We start from the raw sequence: 20,329 nt of genomic DNA, 5'->3' as shown, positions 1-20,329 counted from the left end.
GAAGTAATGCTCACAAAGAAAGGAAATGACACCTGAGGAGTGTGTTAGACAATTTCAGGGACATTTTATCCTTGCTGTTTGTAAGTTACTCCCATTAGCGCAAAGGGGTATTAAGCATCCAACACTTGTTAAAAACAAAAAAAAAATTGTAAAGAAGAGGGAAGAATAGAAAGAACAGCACATTATCCTACTCTGAAAGGAAGTCTCACTGACCACAAGAAATGAAGAGAACAGATTGCACTCCCCCACAGAATTCACAGCAGAATATTGTACCAGCAGAAATACAACTTGTGTCTTTGGTATTGAGTCACACACTGCGGAAAATATCAAGGAAACCTCCAGCACTCAATATGCAAAACAATAACCAACAGAGCCAATGCCAGTATCACAAACTGGAACCACTGTGTTCTCATCAAAAAGCTTACCAACGTGTCTCCAGAAAGGACTTCTAAGAGCGAGATCAAGTTGTGTCCATCTCTTAGGTCTTCGTACAGGTCATTCACATGCTTTCGAACCTGCACAGACAAATGCAAAAATTGAACATAAGATGCCCATTTATACCTGAGGATTCACACTCATATTAACACAAATCTTTTAAGATACTGATAAACCTCAGAGGTACCTCAGCATGGCTGTCCAAATCTACTCACCCAAATTACAAACCTGCAAACCCAAATTAATTTTACAGCCAAAATTCACTCCTATGTCTGCACTCACACAGTTCCATCACACTGTATTTCATTTTACAGGAAAGGAGAATAAAAATAGTATGAACTTACAGGTAATGAACACATATAGCCTTGAAACAATCAGTATCTGACAATTTAAACAACACCTGATACCCACCTACTCTGAGCCTAAATAATGACCACTAGCAGCCAACACCAGCTAGATCCAAAGATTTGTGAAAAACCAAAACACATGATGCATATTTTATCCTCAGCATTCATGTTCACTGGAGTCAGGCCAAAAGTTAACACCACACTGTCTGCCCTTAAAGTCATTACTAATCCAAACCTACCATCATGTTTTCTACCTACCTCACATTTCCCTGTACTTAGTGAGTTTTCCCAATGGTTCACATATCCACCTTATACACCTTGTCAAAGAAATACAACATTATGTCAACTTAGCGAATCCAAGGACAAGCACAATCCTTTGTCATCATAGGGCCAAATGGCCCCAGCACAAACCCAGACAGACACTAAGGTGTCTAGACATGGTCCTGCTCTCCCCTCTCCTTCCTGCAGAAAGCCAGGGTGACATGGGAAGAAGAACAAAGAGGACAGGACCATGCATGTCTAGTAAACAACCCTGCATCTTTGGTAAGGGCATGTGTTCTGGCCACTGCCTGGCAGAACCCTTTCCCATTGGGTAACTATGTGCTGGTTTCATGCCCTATTGGTCCAATCAATCTAGGGCAAGATTTATGTACAGGCTGATTTCTAGTTGCCTTTGCCTTGCTCAAGCCTTGCGTGCTTAAACTGTGGCTGGCTTGAAACCACCTTGAGTTGCACAGCCTCGAGTTGCCCGGTCCAGTGCCTAGGATAAAGCCACAAGCACACACACTGCAAGCCATGAGACAGGCCATGAGCTTAGGAGTTGGAGCCAAGCCTCCTCTCCCTTGTGATCAGGATTTTGCCGTGCCTCAATTCACCCAGGACAAAGCAAGTGCCGGTCGCAAGAAGCGTCATTAACAACCTGCCATCTGCTGAAGCCAGACCAGCCATCGACAATGGCGTGGCATTCCTGCCGGCAACCTGCTGTGCCTGGTGCATGAGAGCACCCCAAAGCCTCTAATACACCGCAGCAGCACTCCCTACCTGGGTACAACTAGTTGTGAGTAATTAATTAACTGCCTTTCAGCATAACAGTTCTTGTTGAGTCTCTCCCCTGTGTGGTCAAGCACCATTTCGCTCCCGGGGTATTCTCTTTCTGTTATATTCCTCCTGGTTTGCATAAAATAGTTAAATTGTTATAGTTGCCCAAATACTGTACATCCCCTTGTAAATATATTCTAACCATACATCAAACCTTTTGATACGTTTGGCAATTTTCACATTAATAAAGGTTATTAATATTTTGATTAATATTGCCATATCATTTATAATAAAGGGAAATATTATATCCTTTTGGACAGCCTTTCCACCAGCTGTGCCTGTGGCAGACATTTTAATGCTCTGCAACACTCTACCACCAACCCAACCGATCCCCTCCTGTGGTGCCCTCTAATAGAATGCCAACCCTTGCCAGCTGACCTCATTCAACTAAATCCAGCTGAGAATTAACAGACCCTGCCAGGCCAACCATAAGTGAGGGAGCAGATGTAGCAAGGAAAGAGACAGCCAAAAGCCCTAAGTTTTCGGACAGACACCACAACTCATGGGAGTTGCTGAATGTGCTGATACCTGAATTAAAAGAAGAAAGAGAAAATGCTACCATTTCTGTCTGCCTTTGTTTTGCATTAGATGCAGAATAATTTTGTTATCCTGCTGGTCTGTCTTTCACAACACACAGTTGCTGACCATCTGTTTGTCTCTTACACTCTGAGGTTTCCAAAGTATTAGAGACAACTATCTTCCCCAGTTTATCTCTCTAGAAATCACAGATGCTTCAGAGATAACTCATACTGTCTATGAACTAAGTGGCATAGAGCTGACGGAACAGGAAAACAAGCAGTACTCTTGGACAGACGTCATAGTTCTATCATTGGCTGACAACTGTTGAGAAGATTGATTACTTAGGACATACTACTTTGGTATGCTGGTACAGGACCGCATAATGAGGAATACCTCGAGTAGCAGATACGCACCTAGAAAGATGCATCTGGGCAACTGGTGTACAGCAGGCATGTCCACCCAAAGCAGCAGACAACTTCCCTTTAAAAGGCATCTTATGCTTCCAAGAGAAGAGACACTGACATAAGAGCAAAAGCTTGCATTACTGCATCACTACTGTTTTGCTGCTACATTCAGCCTCCTTCAGAATGCCTAATACCACAAGTACTAGATACAGATGGGGGCCCATGGATGGATCTGCATCATCTGCTGAGCTCAACTGCGTAACATTTCTTTATGGCTTTTCCATAAAAATCACAGAATTATCAGCCCCACATTTTGCAAGGTCCACATGCAAAGTAGCTTACATCCTGCCTCAGGCACCATTTTGCAATATGCCCACGTGAGTGTGGCAGATTGGATTATTTGGGCATGAGAAAAGATTCTTTAAGGAAGACGTGGGAGATAGCAAGTGGCTAAGGGGCATCTGACAAAACTTAAACATGAGCAAAATGGCTTCATGTGTCAAAAGGAGACAGCAAGAATTTAAGGCACTGTTTCAGAAGTGACTCATCTTCTGATCTTCATCTTTTGGCATGTATACTATGATGTTTGTGGTAAGGAAATTTCTATCTCCCTTGATACCAGCATGAGATATTTTCATGTTTCCCAGTAAGCTTAAGTTTTGTAGTCTAGTGCCTTGGAGAATGTGCACTAGCGCTAGTGACAGAAAAACTTTTAAAACTGTAGCAGTCACAGAGCTGTGGTCTTGCCCCCAGACTCCAGGCACTTGACAAATGAAAACCATGAAGATGGCTGCAGCCTCTGAAAGCTATCAATCTAACACCTCACATAACTTGTATAACTTTATTATGGTGTTCAGCTGGTTGTCCTTACAATCAAATTGGTATCAGTTCCAACCTCATGGACTATTCTCCTTTTACCATTAAAAGACCTTGGCCCACCAGGCTTGGCTTCCTCCTCTGTGGGCTGATGTCCCAGCACACCTGTCCCCACTGCCTTCAATCTGCCTGGTTCTTGTTCCCACTGACAGAGAAGGAAGGTATGATTCAGCTGCCTGGGCACACACCTATATAGGCTGGTTTATGTTTAGGAGTCATGCTGTTTGGTCTCTGCTTGCTTCTAAAGAAGGGCTAAAGTTTTCCTAAGTTCTGCTGGCCAGTCCTTCATAGATGTCTATTCTGAAGGCACTTACACGCCTCAGAAAGTCCTGTACATCCACACTTAAGGAACTGACTCTATACATAGTGATCATTATTTTTGCCATAGGTCACAGCAAAGAACAAGCCATTTTCCACAGAAAGTCCATTTCTTACCCTTTTATTGATTGTGCTGTGTAGATACTGGAAAATCTGTAATTTGCTCAAATAAAACCACAGGTTCCTTATGCTTGTACAAGTGAAAGAGAAAGGACTGCTCCTTCTGCTTCTGCAAGCAAAACCAGCTTGGTCTTCAAATGGATGAACAGAAGAGGCACAGGCTGGAGTAGAGCCATGTGCTGGTTTGGCAAAATAGGGTTAATTTTCTTCACAAGAAACTGGGAGGAGCCACAGCCAGGACAGCCAGCTGAACCAGCTAATGGGGTATTATTTCACCATACAACACTACGTAAGGGGAAGGCCGAAGGGTTTCAGGCATTCAGCAAGCAGTGTGTGAGCCATCAGCATTTTTGTATCACTCCCTTTATATAATGCTTTGTTAGTATTATTATTTTTCTCTGTTGTTCCTTTGTTCTTTGTATTGTTCTATTAAGCTCTAGTTATCTCAACCCATGGGGTTCTGCATTGTGCTCCAAACATCCCCTTCCAATCCTACCTGGGAGAGGGTGTAGGGAGGATCAGTTGTGTGAGCAGCCGTGTGGGGCTCGGCTGCAGCTGACCCTATACCAAGGACAAGTAGGAAGGCTGTGCTCTCTATACTGTCACACCTCTGCCTTTTAGGAGGGCCTGTTACAATAGGACATGCAGTAATGGTGTTAAATGAAAATATAGTATCTTTAGACTAGATACAAGAAGTTAGTATTTTAACTATGAGAGTGGTGAAGCACTGGCCCAGGCTGCCCAGAGAGGTGGTAGATGCTTCATCCCTGGAAACAATCCAGGTCAGGTTGGATGGGGCTCTAGTTTAAGATACTCCTGCTCACTGTAGGGAGGTTGCACTAGATGAACTTTGAAGGTTCCTTTCAACCCAAACCATTTGGTGATTCTATGATGATTCTATGAAAACACAGAAGAATCAGACTCTTTTAATTATTCAGAAGTAAATGTAGCAGGAAAATAGGGCTGCGACCCTCTCTCTTTATACGGTGGATGCACACCCAGTATATGCAGTTTGTGCCAGACCAGCACCTAAAATGCAAGGGACTGCCTTCTTGACTGAAACAGGGTAGGAAGGAGCAGAAACATACACTAATGTGCTGCGTAATCTAAAGCCAAGGCAAAGGGGGCAGGAAAGGTTACATAATCAGATCAGGCAGGAATAATAAGAAGTAACTCCCGTGGTAGCAAGGCCACCAGGAACTTCCTGAGGGAGGCAAGCCTGTTGGCGGCAGGGCTTGGAAACGAGGCAGAGCTCTGTGCTCACACTCTTGCAAAACTATACATGTTTTATGAGGCAAAGAAAGCAGATCACTGCAATTGAGTGACTTTCTGAAAACATGGAGATTCTCTTTATCTGTTATAATTACACTTAACTGATTGTTAAGAGAACATACCAAACCAGACACTTTCTTAGTTTGCAGTCAAAAAATTAGAATCAAATCTGAATCACGTTTATTTTGAAAAAACTGAAGTTCAGTGGACAAGCCTTTATAAAATCAATGTGTTATCAAGAATTAAAGCATTAGAGATCCAACAGAAGCTTTTCAGACCACATAGCCTGGGAAAGTCTTTTCAACTACAGCTCTTGCTTCTGGAAGCAAAGTTAATTAAATGCCCAGCACAGACATCAAGCGTTACCGCTTTTCAAAAGGAAAATGGGATAAGGCTCAAAAGTTAGAACTGTAGGGGTATGTTTGGGAAAAAAGGGTCAGGCCTTAATTACCAGTGAGGTCACTGATAAATCCAAATGACAGCTGGCATAAGGCCACCACCAGTTTCACAATAAACTTCAAATTTATTCTTTAAGAATCTGAATCAATGCCCATGGAAAAAAGAACCCTTAAGACTCCCATTCACTTCAGCTACAGTACAACGCTTTTCTCCAAGATAATAGACACAGATAGTTAAGAGCCCCTATAATTGCACTGTTCCACAGAAAATGCCATCAGCATTCAGACCACTGAAAAACTGTTATGGCCACTGCATGAGATCCTGACATCCTTATGAATTTTCCTAATGTTTCAGCTTCCTAAGAACGCACTTAATCTTCTTTTAAAAAAAGACAAATAGTATTAAAAGTGCTACTCATGAGGAAACAGTTTACTGCAAGTTTTGAAAATTCATGCTTTAGTTCTTTAACCTTTGAAAATTAAGGAATTGTAGTGGCAGTTTTAACTGCATGATAAAAAAATAAGCCTACACCATGAGTAAAGGATATAGTTTTTATGAGATGATTCTTTTAAAAATTTATGTACAAAAATAAAGGTCTTCTCCACCAACACATGCAGCATGATTTACGAGAAACACTAACATTTTGATCAGGTTTTAAGAACCACCATGCATCACACAACTGTCAAAATATTACATTTGTCAAAATATTCCCACAACTGATCTGCCAAGCAAAGCTGCTTTTTCAAACATCTTCAAGACAAGAGTGTAAAGCACACGAGTGCTGCTTGATGCACCACGGGACCATTCCCTGGGGGAATTTCCACCCCAACAGGCTGATTGGCACAGCAAGGCACTCAGTTGTGGTCCACAGCCAACCTGATGTCATGCCAAGAGATCAGGGACCTGAAGCAGTTACATGCACATTGACATCTACCCCTGGAATCTCTCATGTTCTTTAAAATTCTGCATTTTGAAGTAAGGAGATATTTCTAGGGCAAAAAATTCCAAACTGCAAATACACACCCTCGTCATAATCATTGTTTTGTAGTGAATCCTGCAATAAACTCCACCCAGTCTCTTCAAAACAAGCAGGCACAGGAGTTCTGGCAGAACTTAATCGCTGGCTAAACCCTGACTTGGGCAGAGCACAGGCAGCCTGAATGTTGGGCTGCAGATGGTGCTGTTACCTCACCTCTGCACACACAAATAAACTCCAGCGCTGGACACCCACTACCACTGACACCCCAGTTTGCTCACTCTGGCCAAACAGCAGACTTCACAGCCACGGCTAGCAACAAGATAGCACATGAGGAAAGCCTGTGCCTGGTCCGGTTTTAAGTCCAGCGGTCTGAAACTCACTTTCACTTCTTTCTTTCACTCACCAGTCTGATAATTCACTCTGCAGGAAACACTTCAGGCACTTCACTGAAATAAATTGTTCTTTGTTTCATTCTCAGGGGTAGTTTTCTGGCTGTTTGACTTTGGATATTAATTTTCCCAAACAGCAGACATTGCTAATACCACTCCATTTCCTAAAGTCCATATACCATTTCAAATACTTTTACCAAGTCATTTTTAATCAAGTATCTCACAAAGCAAGTTTAACACACATGATCTTTCCTTGTAATAGGTATTTCCTAACTGAAGATTTATCTTTGGCTGCACCTTTGGGTTCATTCCTCACTCTCTCATCTGGCCAGTGCTCTAAATTCTGTTAGCACAAGAACTCTGTGATTTGAACACACTTCCTGTGTTCCACCCCTCTAAGGCCCTGTCCTTCTGTCTAAGCTTGGATCAGTCACAACCATTGTTTTTTATTAACCTTTGCATCTCTTCCAGACAACTTGATTGTCCAATTAACCCATTGCCTTTGCAGACTCTATTCTGCAGTCTGCCACCAGTGTTCAATTGTTTCAGATGTCCCTGCATGTCTCTTAATAAACTAACTTCATCTAAAAAGTCTTTTGTATGGCTTTAAGATAAATAGGCTGTTGCTCAATTTAAAAAGTAAAAATCAGGCCACTGATAAACCTTGCCTTTGTATTACTCTCCTTGTATTCCTATGCTGGATTTCATGAAATGCATTCCACAATTCTCCTAATGCCCAGTCAGCAAGTATGCAAACAAGTGTGTAAGCTTATGTGAGCATAAAACAGTAGGAAAAAATCATCAGTGACTCCTTTCTTGCATTTCAATAGTTGTCTGATATCTGAAACATTGTTACTGTACAAGTTTAATCAAATGCTTAAATACAAACCCCTTTATTTTCTGCCTCCTATAGGGAAAAAACAACAACAAAACAAAAAACAACCTTGTCTCTATTCCAGCTCACTTATTTCAAATCTTTTAGAACTAATAGGCTTTCTAAAAGGTTCTCTTTAGCCAACCAACACTGGTCCAGTCACTCAGAATATCTATATGTCCTGTTCTGCTTATACATTATCACAGCTCTACCCTTTTTGTTTTAAAACTCTTGCACAGTCTTGGCAGTCTGCTTGTAACTTTACATATTATAGGATCACTTAATCCATCTGAGTGGAGCCCATACTACACTGATGCACAACATCAGTAGAAATAGGCACCTGCTAACATAAAATAAACCTACTCCATTATTGGTACAATTTAAAGTCCTAGAGTGCTAACTTATCCATCCAGCTTTAGTATTTATTTCAACAAAGCAATCTTCATTCTGCAGATAGTCCTCAGGGTGCATGAGGGACAGATAACATTTGGTATGTTGTGCAAGGTCCCATGCAACTCCATGCATATTCACAGTCCAATAACAGTTCTTGCATCAGCTGTGACTTTAATGCACAGGATGTCCATCTCCTTCCATGCTTTGCACCCCAGTAAACTTTTATGATTTTCCCTCCATACAGTACTCTTTGTACGACTGCTTTTGTGTACAAGACTACACAAAAATGCCTATAAATCTTAAGACGACAACAATGACGAAACAAACCAAACCCCAACAACAACAGGAAAAAAAAAAAGCAACCCACATTTTAAAAGCCTGTCTATACCTCTATCACATATTCTGGTGGTTAGGAGATAGTGTCTCGGCACATAATACTAATAACTCACATGCTGCTTGCAAACTGCTTAAAGTTTGAGTTGTGACATTTATCCTGTCCCCTTTCTAAAATATTTTACCTACAAAAACATAGATACAGGTTAATAATGAATGCAATGCAAACCTTACTAAATTTCACTTTACAGTGTAGCCCACTGAATGAGGGCATTCTCACTGGAACTGCAGGTTTGCTGCAGGTTGAAATCACTGATTTAAAGGAAAGAAGAAGCTTTAGCAAATAACTGGCCAATGATTACCTCTACAACTCGAATCTGAATGTTGTTTTTGCCACAGAAAGGCTGGGCCTTAGAAGGCTATCCCAGAATAATACACCCAAAAGGCTAAAAAGGACTGAAAAGATCACCTCACCTGACCCACTGCAGTGGAGCAGACTGTTTGGCTAAAACCTGCCAGAGGTACTGCTCTAATTTATTCTTGATACTTCACACAAAGGAAATTCTATAGTGTATTGCATATGACTCAGTGTTTTATTACACTTACTTGCTTTTCAAAGAGGGTGGTTTTTCCTTACTAATTTTCTAATTAAATCTTTTGTAAACTAACCTGCATTTCCCCATGCACACACTTGGAGCCTGACCTCGCAAAACACTTCTTCACCAGACTGTGTAAACACTTCTTACATACTGAGGACACGTCATCACATCAGTCTTCTGTTTCAGACTAAACAAACTCAATTATCATAATCTGTCCTTGATTTTCCACAAAAACTTATCTTCTGCAGCTTTATTACAGATGGCTGCAAACCTCTAGTTGCAGCAAAGACCAGGAATTGTGCAGCCAAGTACAGTGGCATTCCCACAAGCACATTCATGGGTTTACAAAAATGCAGAATTACAAGCTGTCTCCTTGTCTCCTAAGCACCATACTGGCCTACAGGCAGAGTGTGGAGCTCATCTATAGCTCCTGGAGCTCTCTGTGCACAAGCCCACACGGTCCAGTGTACATGACAGATCCTGGCAGGGTGAGGGCCATATTTGTGGCAGACAACTTGATGAAAGCCCCAAGTCTAGAAGGGTACAGCTGCAGCATTAGAAAACCAGCCACAAGGATGAAATGACAGAACTCAAATCCTCACTTAAGGATGTGGCACAGCAAGATCAGCAGGTGCTTGGGTACCATCTCTAGGTGAAAATGAGATGGGTCCCCACTCATGCATGTGGCCTCGCAAAGCTAGGTGGAATTAACAGCTACAGCTGTTACTGATGGCACTATCCAAGCAAACTATATTCAGCATCCTTTCATTCAAGTTTTGTGACGGTAATCTGCTAATAAGCCTCCATGTGGTAGCATGTCCAAAAAATACAGATACGTGCTGCCCCTTTGTCCATCTGCTTTCAAAGATCAGTTGTTACATGGTCTCCTCAGGGAAAGAAAATATCCCTGTGTGGATTCTTTTCTTCTGCTTGGGAGAGAGGCATTATGATTACTGTAACTGCAGACTCCTAGGAGTTCCCTGCCCTCCCTGAACTGTTCAGTAGAACAATAAAATCTCAATCACTTAATTTAGTTCCTAACTATTGACTCGTGCAACCCAAAAGCGCACCTGAGTATTCTTTGATCTGCTCTTTCCTTACCTGAATTTCACTCTCATTTTATTAAAACATGTTTTGTCAAATTAGTATTTTGTAGACAGCAGAAATTCAGACTTTTCTACACATTCAATACTGTTTCTCACCTTTTCCCTGGTAACGCATCCACATTTCTCCTGTCTTCATATTCTGACATTATTACTGAACTATGCTTTGCTAACTCCTTTATGCAAATCTTTAGGCCTGCTGCCCTTATTCCCACTTCTTGCATGGCTTGTTTGTATTTCACACATATAGATCATACTGCTGCTTTTAGGATATGATGCCTTGTATCTTTCATACCTCTCTGCAGCCTGCCTTTGTGCCTCCAACACAAGAGCCTTCAATGACTGCCAGACCTCCTGCATTCCTCCCTCTCCTGGATTACTTCCCCAGGAGACTACCTATTGCTTTCCCCAGTTCTGTTGCTTAAAAGTTCATTGTTCATGTTTTTTACTTCTCACTTCTGTCTTTTATTTGAAAGGTAAGCTTGGGATTTTGCAATCACTTCGCTGTTAAGTTACCTTCCCTTTTTAAAATTGGAAGCAATCCCTTCCAATCAATCTAAACCAAAGCAGCAGTTTTACTAGCGACTCTGAACGTGACAGGCTGAAGGTCATCCTGGCTGGCACTTTTCTCACAAAACTTGTCCACACCAGAGGCAGCCACCCCAACTCCTGAGCAGGCAGAAAAACAGCAGGTGTGCCCTGACCCAGTTTTCACACCAGCTTGGGGATGAGCTCAGCTACGCCACAGAAATGTCTCTTTCTTGCATAGGCTACTGAGGACACCTTTGTACCTGTTCACATGCAGACCTCCACGTCCGCTCTTCCTGTCAGTTACAAGGATGATTGATTTTCTCTGTTGCTACAGTCCTGTGTCTGCAATGTTAGTAACTGACCACAAATCTTCTGTCAACTTCCTTGTTCCACTTCAACGCCTCAGATGGACAGTAACCTTCTGTCCTACCTTACTGTGGACAAAGAAACACTGGTATTTCAGTTACACGGTGCCACCACTTCACTCTTCATGCTTCCCATTTGCCCTCTCCTTTTCAGCCCTTGTATTACATGTCAGCAGATGTAACTTATCACAAATGAATTGTTTAAAGTATGAAAATGTAATGCTAATAACATTGAACTCAGTCAATAAATCTGGCTTTCAGAGTTTCAGACTTACAGGGGTGCACTAACTCAGACCAAAGCCAATACACTTTCACTGCTCTGGTGAAATTCCTCCAGATCTGTATCCAGCTCTGGAGTCCTCAGCATAGGAAAGACATGGACCTGTTGAAGTAGGTCCAGGGGAGGGCCATAAAAATGGTCAGACAGACGAACACCTCTTCTATGAAGAAAGGCTGAGAGAGTAATGGTTCTTTAGCTCAGAGAAAACTTTAGGTGCACCTTACTGTCACCTTTATATACTTAAAGGGGGTCTATATGAAAAAATGAGGATGATCTTTTTAGCAGCACCTGTTGCAATAGGACATGGGGTAGTATTTTAGAGAGAAAAAGGGCATTTTTGACAGTGAGGGTGGTGAAACACCGAAACAGGTTGCCCAGAGACATGGTAGATGTCTCATCCCTCGACACATTCCAGGCCAGGTTGGACAGGACTCTGAAAAACCAAGTATAATGAAACTTGACCATGCTTACTGCAGGGCAGTTGGATTAGACATCCTTTAAAGGTCTGTTCCAACCCAAACTATTAAGGTTTAGTGTTGGATTAAGTAATGTTAACAGTAGGACTTGATGATCTTAAAGTTTCTAACCTAAATGATTCTATGAGTCTATAGCATGTTTATGACTAAACATTGGAAGTTGCTTACTGTCTGGGGTCCACATAATAGGACAAATACTACACTCTCAGGAGTCCATGTCACAATTTCACTGGCCCCATAGGAAGACCAAGACAGAGTATTTCTAAACTGATATAGAGATGATTATCAAATGTAGATACATCAAAAGCATATAGATAAAAAACATAATTCCATGCATAATTTAACAATTAATCAAAATGCTAACACTTAATAGCAAATAGTAGAATTATTTTTATTCTGATCTCTAAGGAATCTTCCAACCTTGGTGATTCTGGGAATAAGTAATACTAAATACAATCTGTTGTGAGCTAACTGCAAACAATGAACCCACAAAATGCGAATAAATTATATATTAGTATAGTTGTCTAAAAGTGCTTCTATTTCATCATACACCAATATCATGGTAAACTTAATTATCCCTATATTCAATCTTTCACACATGAGCACCTATATGAAAAAAATTTAAGAAACTCAAACACCAAAATAAAAAGGATCACAAAACCATAGTCAACCATTTCAGTAGCACTGCACACCATGAAAATATTGATGCACTCAAAATACCAGATATTTAATGCATAATTAACTTGCTGGTTTCAATTATTCTCTTTCCTGCTCCCAATTAGTCATGAAGTCTGCAGGAATCAATAGGATCAAATAAACTTGAAATGTGACACAGTTTTTAATGACTTGGATTTATTTATTTATTTTCTTGCAAAGAGATTTTGTGATGGGGCCTATCACCAGCCTACAAAACTGTACAATTTCCTCCTTTTTCAGGTTCAATGTCTGGTCTTCTTAATCTTCTTCACCATCTGGTTACCTTCCTCCTTCACCTGAACTTTGATGTAACAACAAAAACATTGTGAGTTTCCTTGCTGATCTGCTTTGGAAACAGCTATGGATTATACTAAGCAGATGGAAGATATTGTGCGGTTTACCCCCATGTGGAAGATTTTTGACATCTCCGTATGCAATGTAGCATGAATAAACTAAAACTGTGTGTATTTCCAGGGATAATAACAAAACCAAACACTTCTTTACACCATCAACTAATCATCTTCTTCAAAAGTTACTTCTCTGTATTTTTTAGAAAGAGCACGTATCAAGAAAAAAGGACTTCAAGACCTTTTAGTATAGTTCTGAACAGCAAATCTTTTAGGAAAGAAACTAAAATATTCTCCTGTCTACCAAGAAAAAAATTGGTCTTACGGAACAGCTGAAAAACAAAATTGAGGACAAAATACTGATACTTCAGCTACATCCAATGCCTAAAGCTAGCTACATGCTGAGTTGAAGTGCAATTTGACAGAATTTGCTCCCAGCAATGTTTGCAGCAGCTATCAGTATTAACTAGGAGGAATACATTTAGAATAAACTAGGTGGAGTCATTCAGATGCACTAGCACAGGCAGAAATCTTCATCTCATTTTCAGGAAAAGAAATCCAAAGCATGCTTTTTCCAAGTTCATTTTAAAAAATGAAAGATGTTAAATTGAGACTTTTTTAAAAAGCCACTACCCTTAGCCTAACACCTCATTCCTGAAAATAAATACAAATGTAGAGCTAAAAAGCAGATGAGGTGGGGAACTCTAACATATGAACTGTGTGGCTAAAAAGCATACGCCGCCAAGTACTGCTATCTAAAAAATCATAACTAGTGTCAGTGAAGTGACAGCTTTCAGTTTTCACGTGCCATAGGAGGAATGGTTCTCCTCCCATTAAGTGCATACCTGTAAGTTTCACAAAGAAATAGACCTAAGTGGCTTTATAAACCATGTACTGCCTCAAGGACACACAGGAATCAATTGCTTCAGGTTTCTGTTCTGAATTATTCATTCAGTCCTTGCACAACAAAAAGCTGTGCTCTCTCCTATGTGCTACCACTGCAACACAGTACAGGATTTTGAACATTGACCTAGAAACAGTTGTTGTAAAAGCCTTTTATCCGACTACTTATAAAAACCTTCTTGCTCTCAGGCCCTTTAGTGCAGATAACACCAAACTCGGTGGGAGTGTTCATCTCCTTGAGGGTACAAAGGCTCTGCAAAGGGATCTGGACAGGCTGGATCAATGGGCCTCGGAGACAGGTTTAGGGAAGTTAAACAGGAGACTTCTACTGCACTGACATGATATGCTGGCATCCAAGTTTCTCCCTGGAAGCTCATACAACAGCAGGCCAGTCTAAAGTTCAGTATCTTACTTCTCCGGCCCAAATGTCAACAAGAAATAAAAGATAACATTTAAACTGGAGCCCCACCATCAGACATTAAACATCAGGCTTAGCAAGTGCAAAGCTCTTACCAGTCCTTGGAAAATCTAGTATCAATTCAAAAGTAAAACTTCAGGAATTTAAAAGATGTAATGACAGTCCACTTGATCTTAAACTGTGGAATTCAAAGATAACTCAAACAGCTGAATCTTGCAAATAACACATTATGTACCTATCTCTAAAAGTATGCAACTCAAGATAATTGGCAGGAAATATTTCTGCAATGACTCTTTCTAGTTTAGCAAAGTACACAATTACATGCTTAACTAGTCAACAGAGCTGATAAGGCACTTATACACTGCATTTTGATATACTACACACCTACATGCTTTGAATCGAATGTGACTAAAGATGGGCAATGTAGAACAGACAGATAAATACTTCTCAGCCATTTTGGCTTTTGTGGTTACTCAGCAAATTCCATAAATACAGGATTTATTTAGATGAGTAACAGTAGGCTTCTGTGCTACCCCCCAACAAATAATGGTAACCCTTAAAAGCATCATGCTACCAAATGAGGAAAAAAACCTCTTCTGAATATCTGCTGTAAAGGTATAAAAGTTAGTTGCTTTCCCAAAGACTGCAGAACAGAAGATTAAATAAAATGGGCAAGGAAAGAACTAAACCAGCAGAGAAAAAGAAATAGAGACATAAAGGAAAAACAAAACAAAGCAAAACAAAAGCGCATAAAAGAAAACAAACAAAAAAGAAACAGATGACAATGAAAAGAAATGGGGCAAAGAGAGAGTAAAGAAAATAGGTAAGGTGGAAAAAATATGAAAGAAGAATGGAATCCACCCCCATGCTCATAGCAAGGTCCTGTCCACACACATTGCCTGGTGTTTTCAAGGATCTCTCCCAATTACTCAAAATGACCTTCATCTTTTCAGCTCTTGTTGAAGCCTACACAGTAACAGCTGAAGTACAATGACCTCCTTTTTCAGACAGTGGAGCAAAACCACTTCTAGGACACAATCCATCTCTCCCACTATAGTAGATGGCTTTAGGTATAGACATGTAGAAGAGCATGTTCTCTCCTCTACCTACCAGAGAAGTCTGGATAACCAGCTTGAAATAAAGTGGAGGGATGCCTGAAATAAGCTGATTCCTGTCCCCTTTTCTTATATTTTTTTTTTCCCTGCAAAAAGCTATTGGCAATGGATGGTCAAGTGGAAGTTACATGCAATTTTGTTTGAATCCAAGGTGACTGAAAACTAGGATGTAAATTCAACTTAATGCAATGACCAGGCAAGGTCTCGTGACTCAGCTAGAAATGCACTCATTTATGGTGCTACTTTTTCTACACTCCCTCCATTACACAGTATTTTCTACATATGTCCTTGTGTCTTAACAGAGAGCACTGAAGGTCTCTGGTTTTGATTTCTGTGCAAGCCACTGTTCTAGAAACAAAGCTGTAAGAACCGATACTTGATACCTGTATCACTAAATGCTTTCAAACTGAGTACCTCCAAGAGATAAATTTGAGTTGCCACACATGTTCCAAGTTAATGGAAGCGCTACAAGCAAACCATACTTGTGTAAGTTAGCAACCCTTCAATTCTAAACTAAGCAATCTGAGATGAAAATCAAGGCCAGTGGTACATACAGGCATGTATTTCTTTCTATCTATATCTACCTGTGCAATCATTCATACTGAGAACTATTTGAAGATGAAGGCCTAAGACCGCTGACCTTGGCAACAAAGTCAAAAGGATTTAGTGTGAACTCCGTACTCCAACTTCCTCACAGGTTTAGGGCCTAAATCTTTTGTAAGCTACTCCAAAGAGGCTGACAGTATGGTAACAACGACTGTGCATGTCTTATAAGTAAAGTAATGGTGTACAGTAATAAAATATTGCAACACTGCTCTTCAGTGAAAACAGGCATCATTTTTAATTTTTGTTAAAGGATTGCTCTCCAAAAAGCTTCAGATAAGCTTTTCTGCATCCCACAGAAAATGAAAACTGCATCTTTAAAATGTATCTTTAATATGTAAAAAAATTAGTAGTCTCTACAAACATGGCAACAATCACCCACAATTAGAAGAAATGCCTGATGATTAATTTGAAGACCACATTTTGCTGACAAGAGTACTGGCAATCTTCCTATATGCTTTTTTCCTCTAAATCTAATTTGTCTGAAATACTACACAACTGATGCATTTCTTATGTTACAAATATGAGGTAAAATCCAGAAAGGGAAAGCTGCAGATCTCCACACTCCTGTTTTTTTTTCATTAGCAATTAGAAAGACATTGGAAAGAATATGAGGCCACTCAGGTATTTCATGATTACAGAGAGGTGCCTTTATAGTAGAGGTCCTTGGAGCAGATGTTTATACACAGCATGATTCCTTTGGATCTAGCAAATCCATAAAGGAGAAACTATTGGGATAAGTACGATCAAAAGCCACTCTGACTCCAGACTCACTCTGCCCACAGAAAGGTTGTGCGCTGCACAGGGGCTGATGTCAGGACCATTCCTAATGGCTCACTCACGGTTGGAAAGACCCAAAGAACACTTTGGAAGAAGGGTGTCTTGCTAAAGATAGAATTTGTATCAACTTCACATTCAGGCCTTGTTGGGTCCCTACATCACGCCATTTCCAAGAGCTATACAGGTTTCAAATTGATGTGATTCATAATTCTGCGTCTTTTAAACATTTGTGGGGAAAAAAACCCAGTGGATTTTTAACATCCATGAAGAAATTCTGTTCTGCTTCTGTGTCCAGCATTTCTCAAATACCCACAAAAGCAGACACAAGAAGCAGAGGGATAATTAGGTTGCTCCCTGAAGAAAAAAAAAGAAAGATAAGGTATTTCTCTCTACGTATGAACACAAGCAGATCTTTCCAGCAATGTCTAAACATTATACTCATTAGTTGAAGTTCAATTCTGACAGCAGATATATTTTTATTTAATGTGACTTTTACATGAATTCAACCTCTGGAGGGGAAAAAAAATAATAAATAAAAGCAAGATATATTAAGTAATTATACAATCTGTTTCTCCAGAGTTGCCACTGAAGCAGCAGGTTAAATTTAGAAGTGAAGGGCCACGCTGCGGAGCTGAACTCACAGCTTTTAGTTCTCTGTCGACTCGAAGTTGTACATGTTGGTAAAATGATGTGCTCTGTCCCTGAGGCAATGTTCACTGCTACTCAAAAAAAAAAAAAAAAGATATTGAAAAATTACTTTCAAGCCTCTATTTCTAACCCATGAACAGCATACTGATACCACACAATGACCTAGAGCTCTCCTTCTCAAAGTCAGTTCTCTCTCCCCAAAATGGTACTTACATAAAAAAAAAAATATTTAATTTTCCTTATCTGTGGTACTACATCCATGACACTCTAATGCCAGCAGAGAGTTCAGCTTTGTAGAAAGAAATCATGTCCCTTAAACTTTGATTCATTTTAATTTCAAACTCAAGTATTGAAATAGATTGCCTAGGGATACTCAACATCTGCATTTCAACTCCCTTACGACTCTTCAAAGCACATGCATAAATCTCAGTATTTAAGATCTTCCTCATTATATGCAACACAGCTCTATCATGAAATCAAACATTTAGTAAAAGACACAATCACTGCTGTAGCAATCAGTCATCCAGACATCACAAATATCAACTGACCTTCATGAGATGCTGATTAATCCATTTTGTGAAGGTCTTCTTTTGTACTTTGTCTCTCTCATCTAGAGGGGAAAAATAAAAAGAACAGGGTTAATGGCTCAACAAATCATGCAGAAGACTATGTTTTTTTTATGGAGAGCTTTATAAAGTTAGCATTCTAGTGAAGTTTAAAAACAGAATAGCCTGCAAAAGCTCTGAAATAGCTGATCAAAACAACAGCACACAAATGGTTTTGCAGCACATCACAGCATGTCATGAAAAAGTGTTCTGAGCAGAAGTTGCAGGTAAGCTCCTGCAGGGCAAGAACCCCACTGGTACCACAGCAGCACTACTAACATAAAAGTAGATTCCTAGGAAAAGTCAACTGTTCCCAAAAATGTACTAAAAATATCCAGGCAAACTTTTAAGAGCTATAAATACTACTTAAGATGTCTAAAATCCAAATAATTATGAAAGTATTTAGCAACAGAAGATCTCTTACTATATGAAAGCTGACTTTTTATAATCACAATGCTTTTTGACTGGAGTATCACCCTTGTTCCAACATGCATGGATGAGCTACAGCTTCAGTCAGAACAAGGGCTGTCTTTTCTTTAATCCTCTACAAAATAAACAGGGATGTCCACTAACCCAGACAGGAGACCCAACCACTACCAGCAGTTTGTTCCCTAAGTGTGGTACTGCCCACAAAACGTTAAGAAGAAACTATAAAAGCTGCAGGCTCGGGGAACAAAAGCACGTCCCTTATGGATGGAAGTACCTATTGTATTCTACTAAGTCACATTAGAGAAACACCAACACTCACTCCAGCAGAGTCAATTTACCTCCCGAAACCTGTGTATGATCACTAGCCAGTAAAACTGCCACAGACCCCATTCACAGTCCTGGAGCTCCCCAGAGAAGGAGTCGCAGTGCATTAGGACTGGGACCATCTGTACAAGCCTAAAATAGCAAGATCCCTTAAGACCCTGTACAACAAAACTGCAGCTGGTTCATTGACTCAGGTTATTTGTACTGCAGCTGAGAATGAGAAATGAGCTCAGATAGCAAAACAATACCCCTTCCACAGCTAGTGCCACCACTAGACAACTCAAACAGATCCTGAATTTTACATTTTAAAACACTGTTTTCAGAATGGTCAAAACCAGCAAAAGTAATTACACAAAAAAATTCACAGAAGGTCCATATTCATGGACATTCAAGACTCTGGTGTAAATGGAGATCATAAAAGCATCCATCCTGGGCCAAACAGAGCACCCTATGCTGTTCCCAACAGTGGTGAGAAATGAGTATTCAGGAACAAATGCAAAAACAGGGCAAGGAAAAGCCACCAAAGCCTATGTGTACTCCTCCCTTATGTGACTCACAGACATTCTACATGCTTATACATATCTTTGCGAGTCATAGATGGTTTTTAACTTGTTAATTTTTTTTTAATCCTTTTTTAACACACCTGCAGCTTCTGCAGTCACAGTTCACCTTGGAAAAGAGTTCTTCAAGTAGGATATGTAGTGTACAAGTACATTCAGCTCTCTACAGAATATCTGCTGTTCCCTAAATGCCTTTTCCATGCCACTCAAGTTCTTCCAAGTTTCTGGCTTATGCTTTTTTTCCCCTGATTCACAGCTTCACACCCTGTTATGCTAGTTGAGGGCCCAAAAAGAGGAGTAAGAGATGAACGAAAGAATAAAGCTGTGCTACTGAAGGGAAAACAAAGTAAAACAAAACAAAAACAAATCCAAAACAAAACCCAAACCACACAACCCAAAAAGACCTGGCTGACAAAGAGAACTTTTTGCTAGATATACATTCCCCTATAGCTTTCACCTAAGCAGGACAGCATTTCCAACACCAGTTATTGATACAAATATAGCAGATGCTCTGATTTGGTGCAAGTAGAGAACAAGAAACTCTCAGAAAGAAAAGAAATGAAGCAATACTTTCACTTGTAACTGTTTCATTATGGGTAGTTGTTTTAAAAGGAACACAAGTTTTCTCAGCTGCAAAATTCAGTATTCCAGCCTGCCGGTGTAACAATGTGTCTTTTCTCCTAAAGAAACCTCAGCTAGTTTTGTCTATCACAGAAGTTTACACTTTGGGAAATGCTACTTTGACCGCAGTAAAAGAAAAAAAACAAAACCAAAAAAGAGTTTTAAACCTC

The 20,329-nt window shown here is 40.1% G+C and overlaps 1 protein-coding gene across 5 annotated transcripts in view; it reads right to left on the bottom strand.

Moving 5' to 3' along the window:
• DST (dystonin) overlaps positions 1-20,329 on the bottom strand; it is a 289,395-nt gene that overhangs the window by 182,852 nt on the left and 86,214 nt on the right. For all 5 annotated transcript variants that reach the window (XM_054179938.1, XM_054179939.1, XM_054179940.1 and 2 more), the window contains 2 exons: positions 18,169-18,230; positions 426-515 (listed from right to left, as the gene is read on the bottom strand). In XM_054179938.1, the coding sequence (XP_054035913.1) occupies positions 426-515; positions 18,169-18,230 (152 nt within the window). The remainder of the gene's footprint in view (positions 1-425; positions 516-18,168; positions 18,231-20,329) is intronic.

The sequence above is a fragment of the Dryobates pubescens genome, chromosome 3 (assembly GCF_014839835.1).
Source record: "Dryobates pubescens isolate bDryPub1 chromosome 3, bDryPub1.pri, whole genome shotgun sequence".
Taxonomy (NCBI): Eukaryota; Metazoa; Chordata; class Aves; order Piciformes; family Picidae; genus Dryobates; species Dryobates pubescens.
The sequence above is the reverse complement of the archived record's forward strand: the minus strand, read 5'-3'. Positions and strand labels throughout refer to the sequence as shown.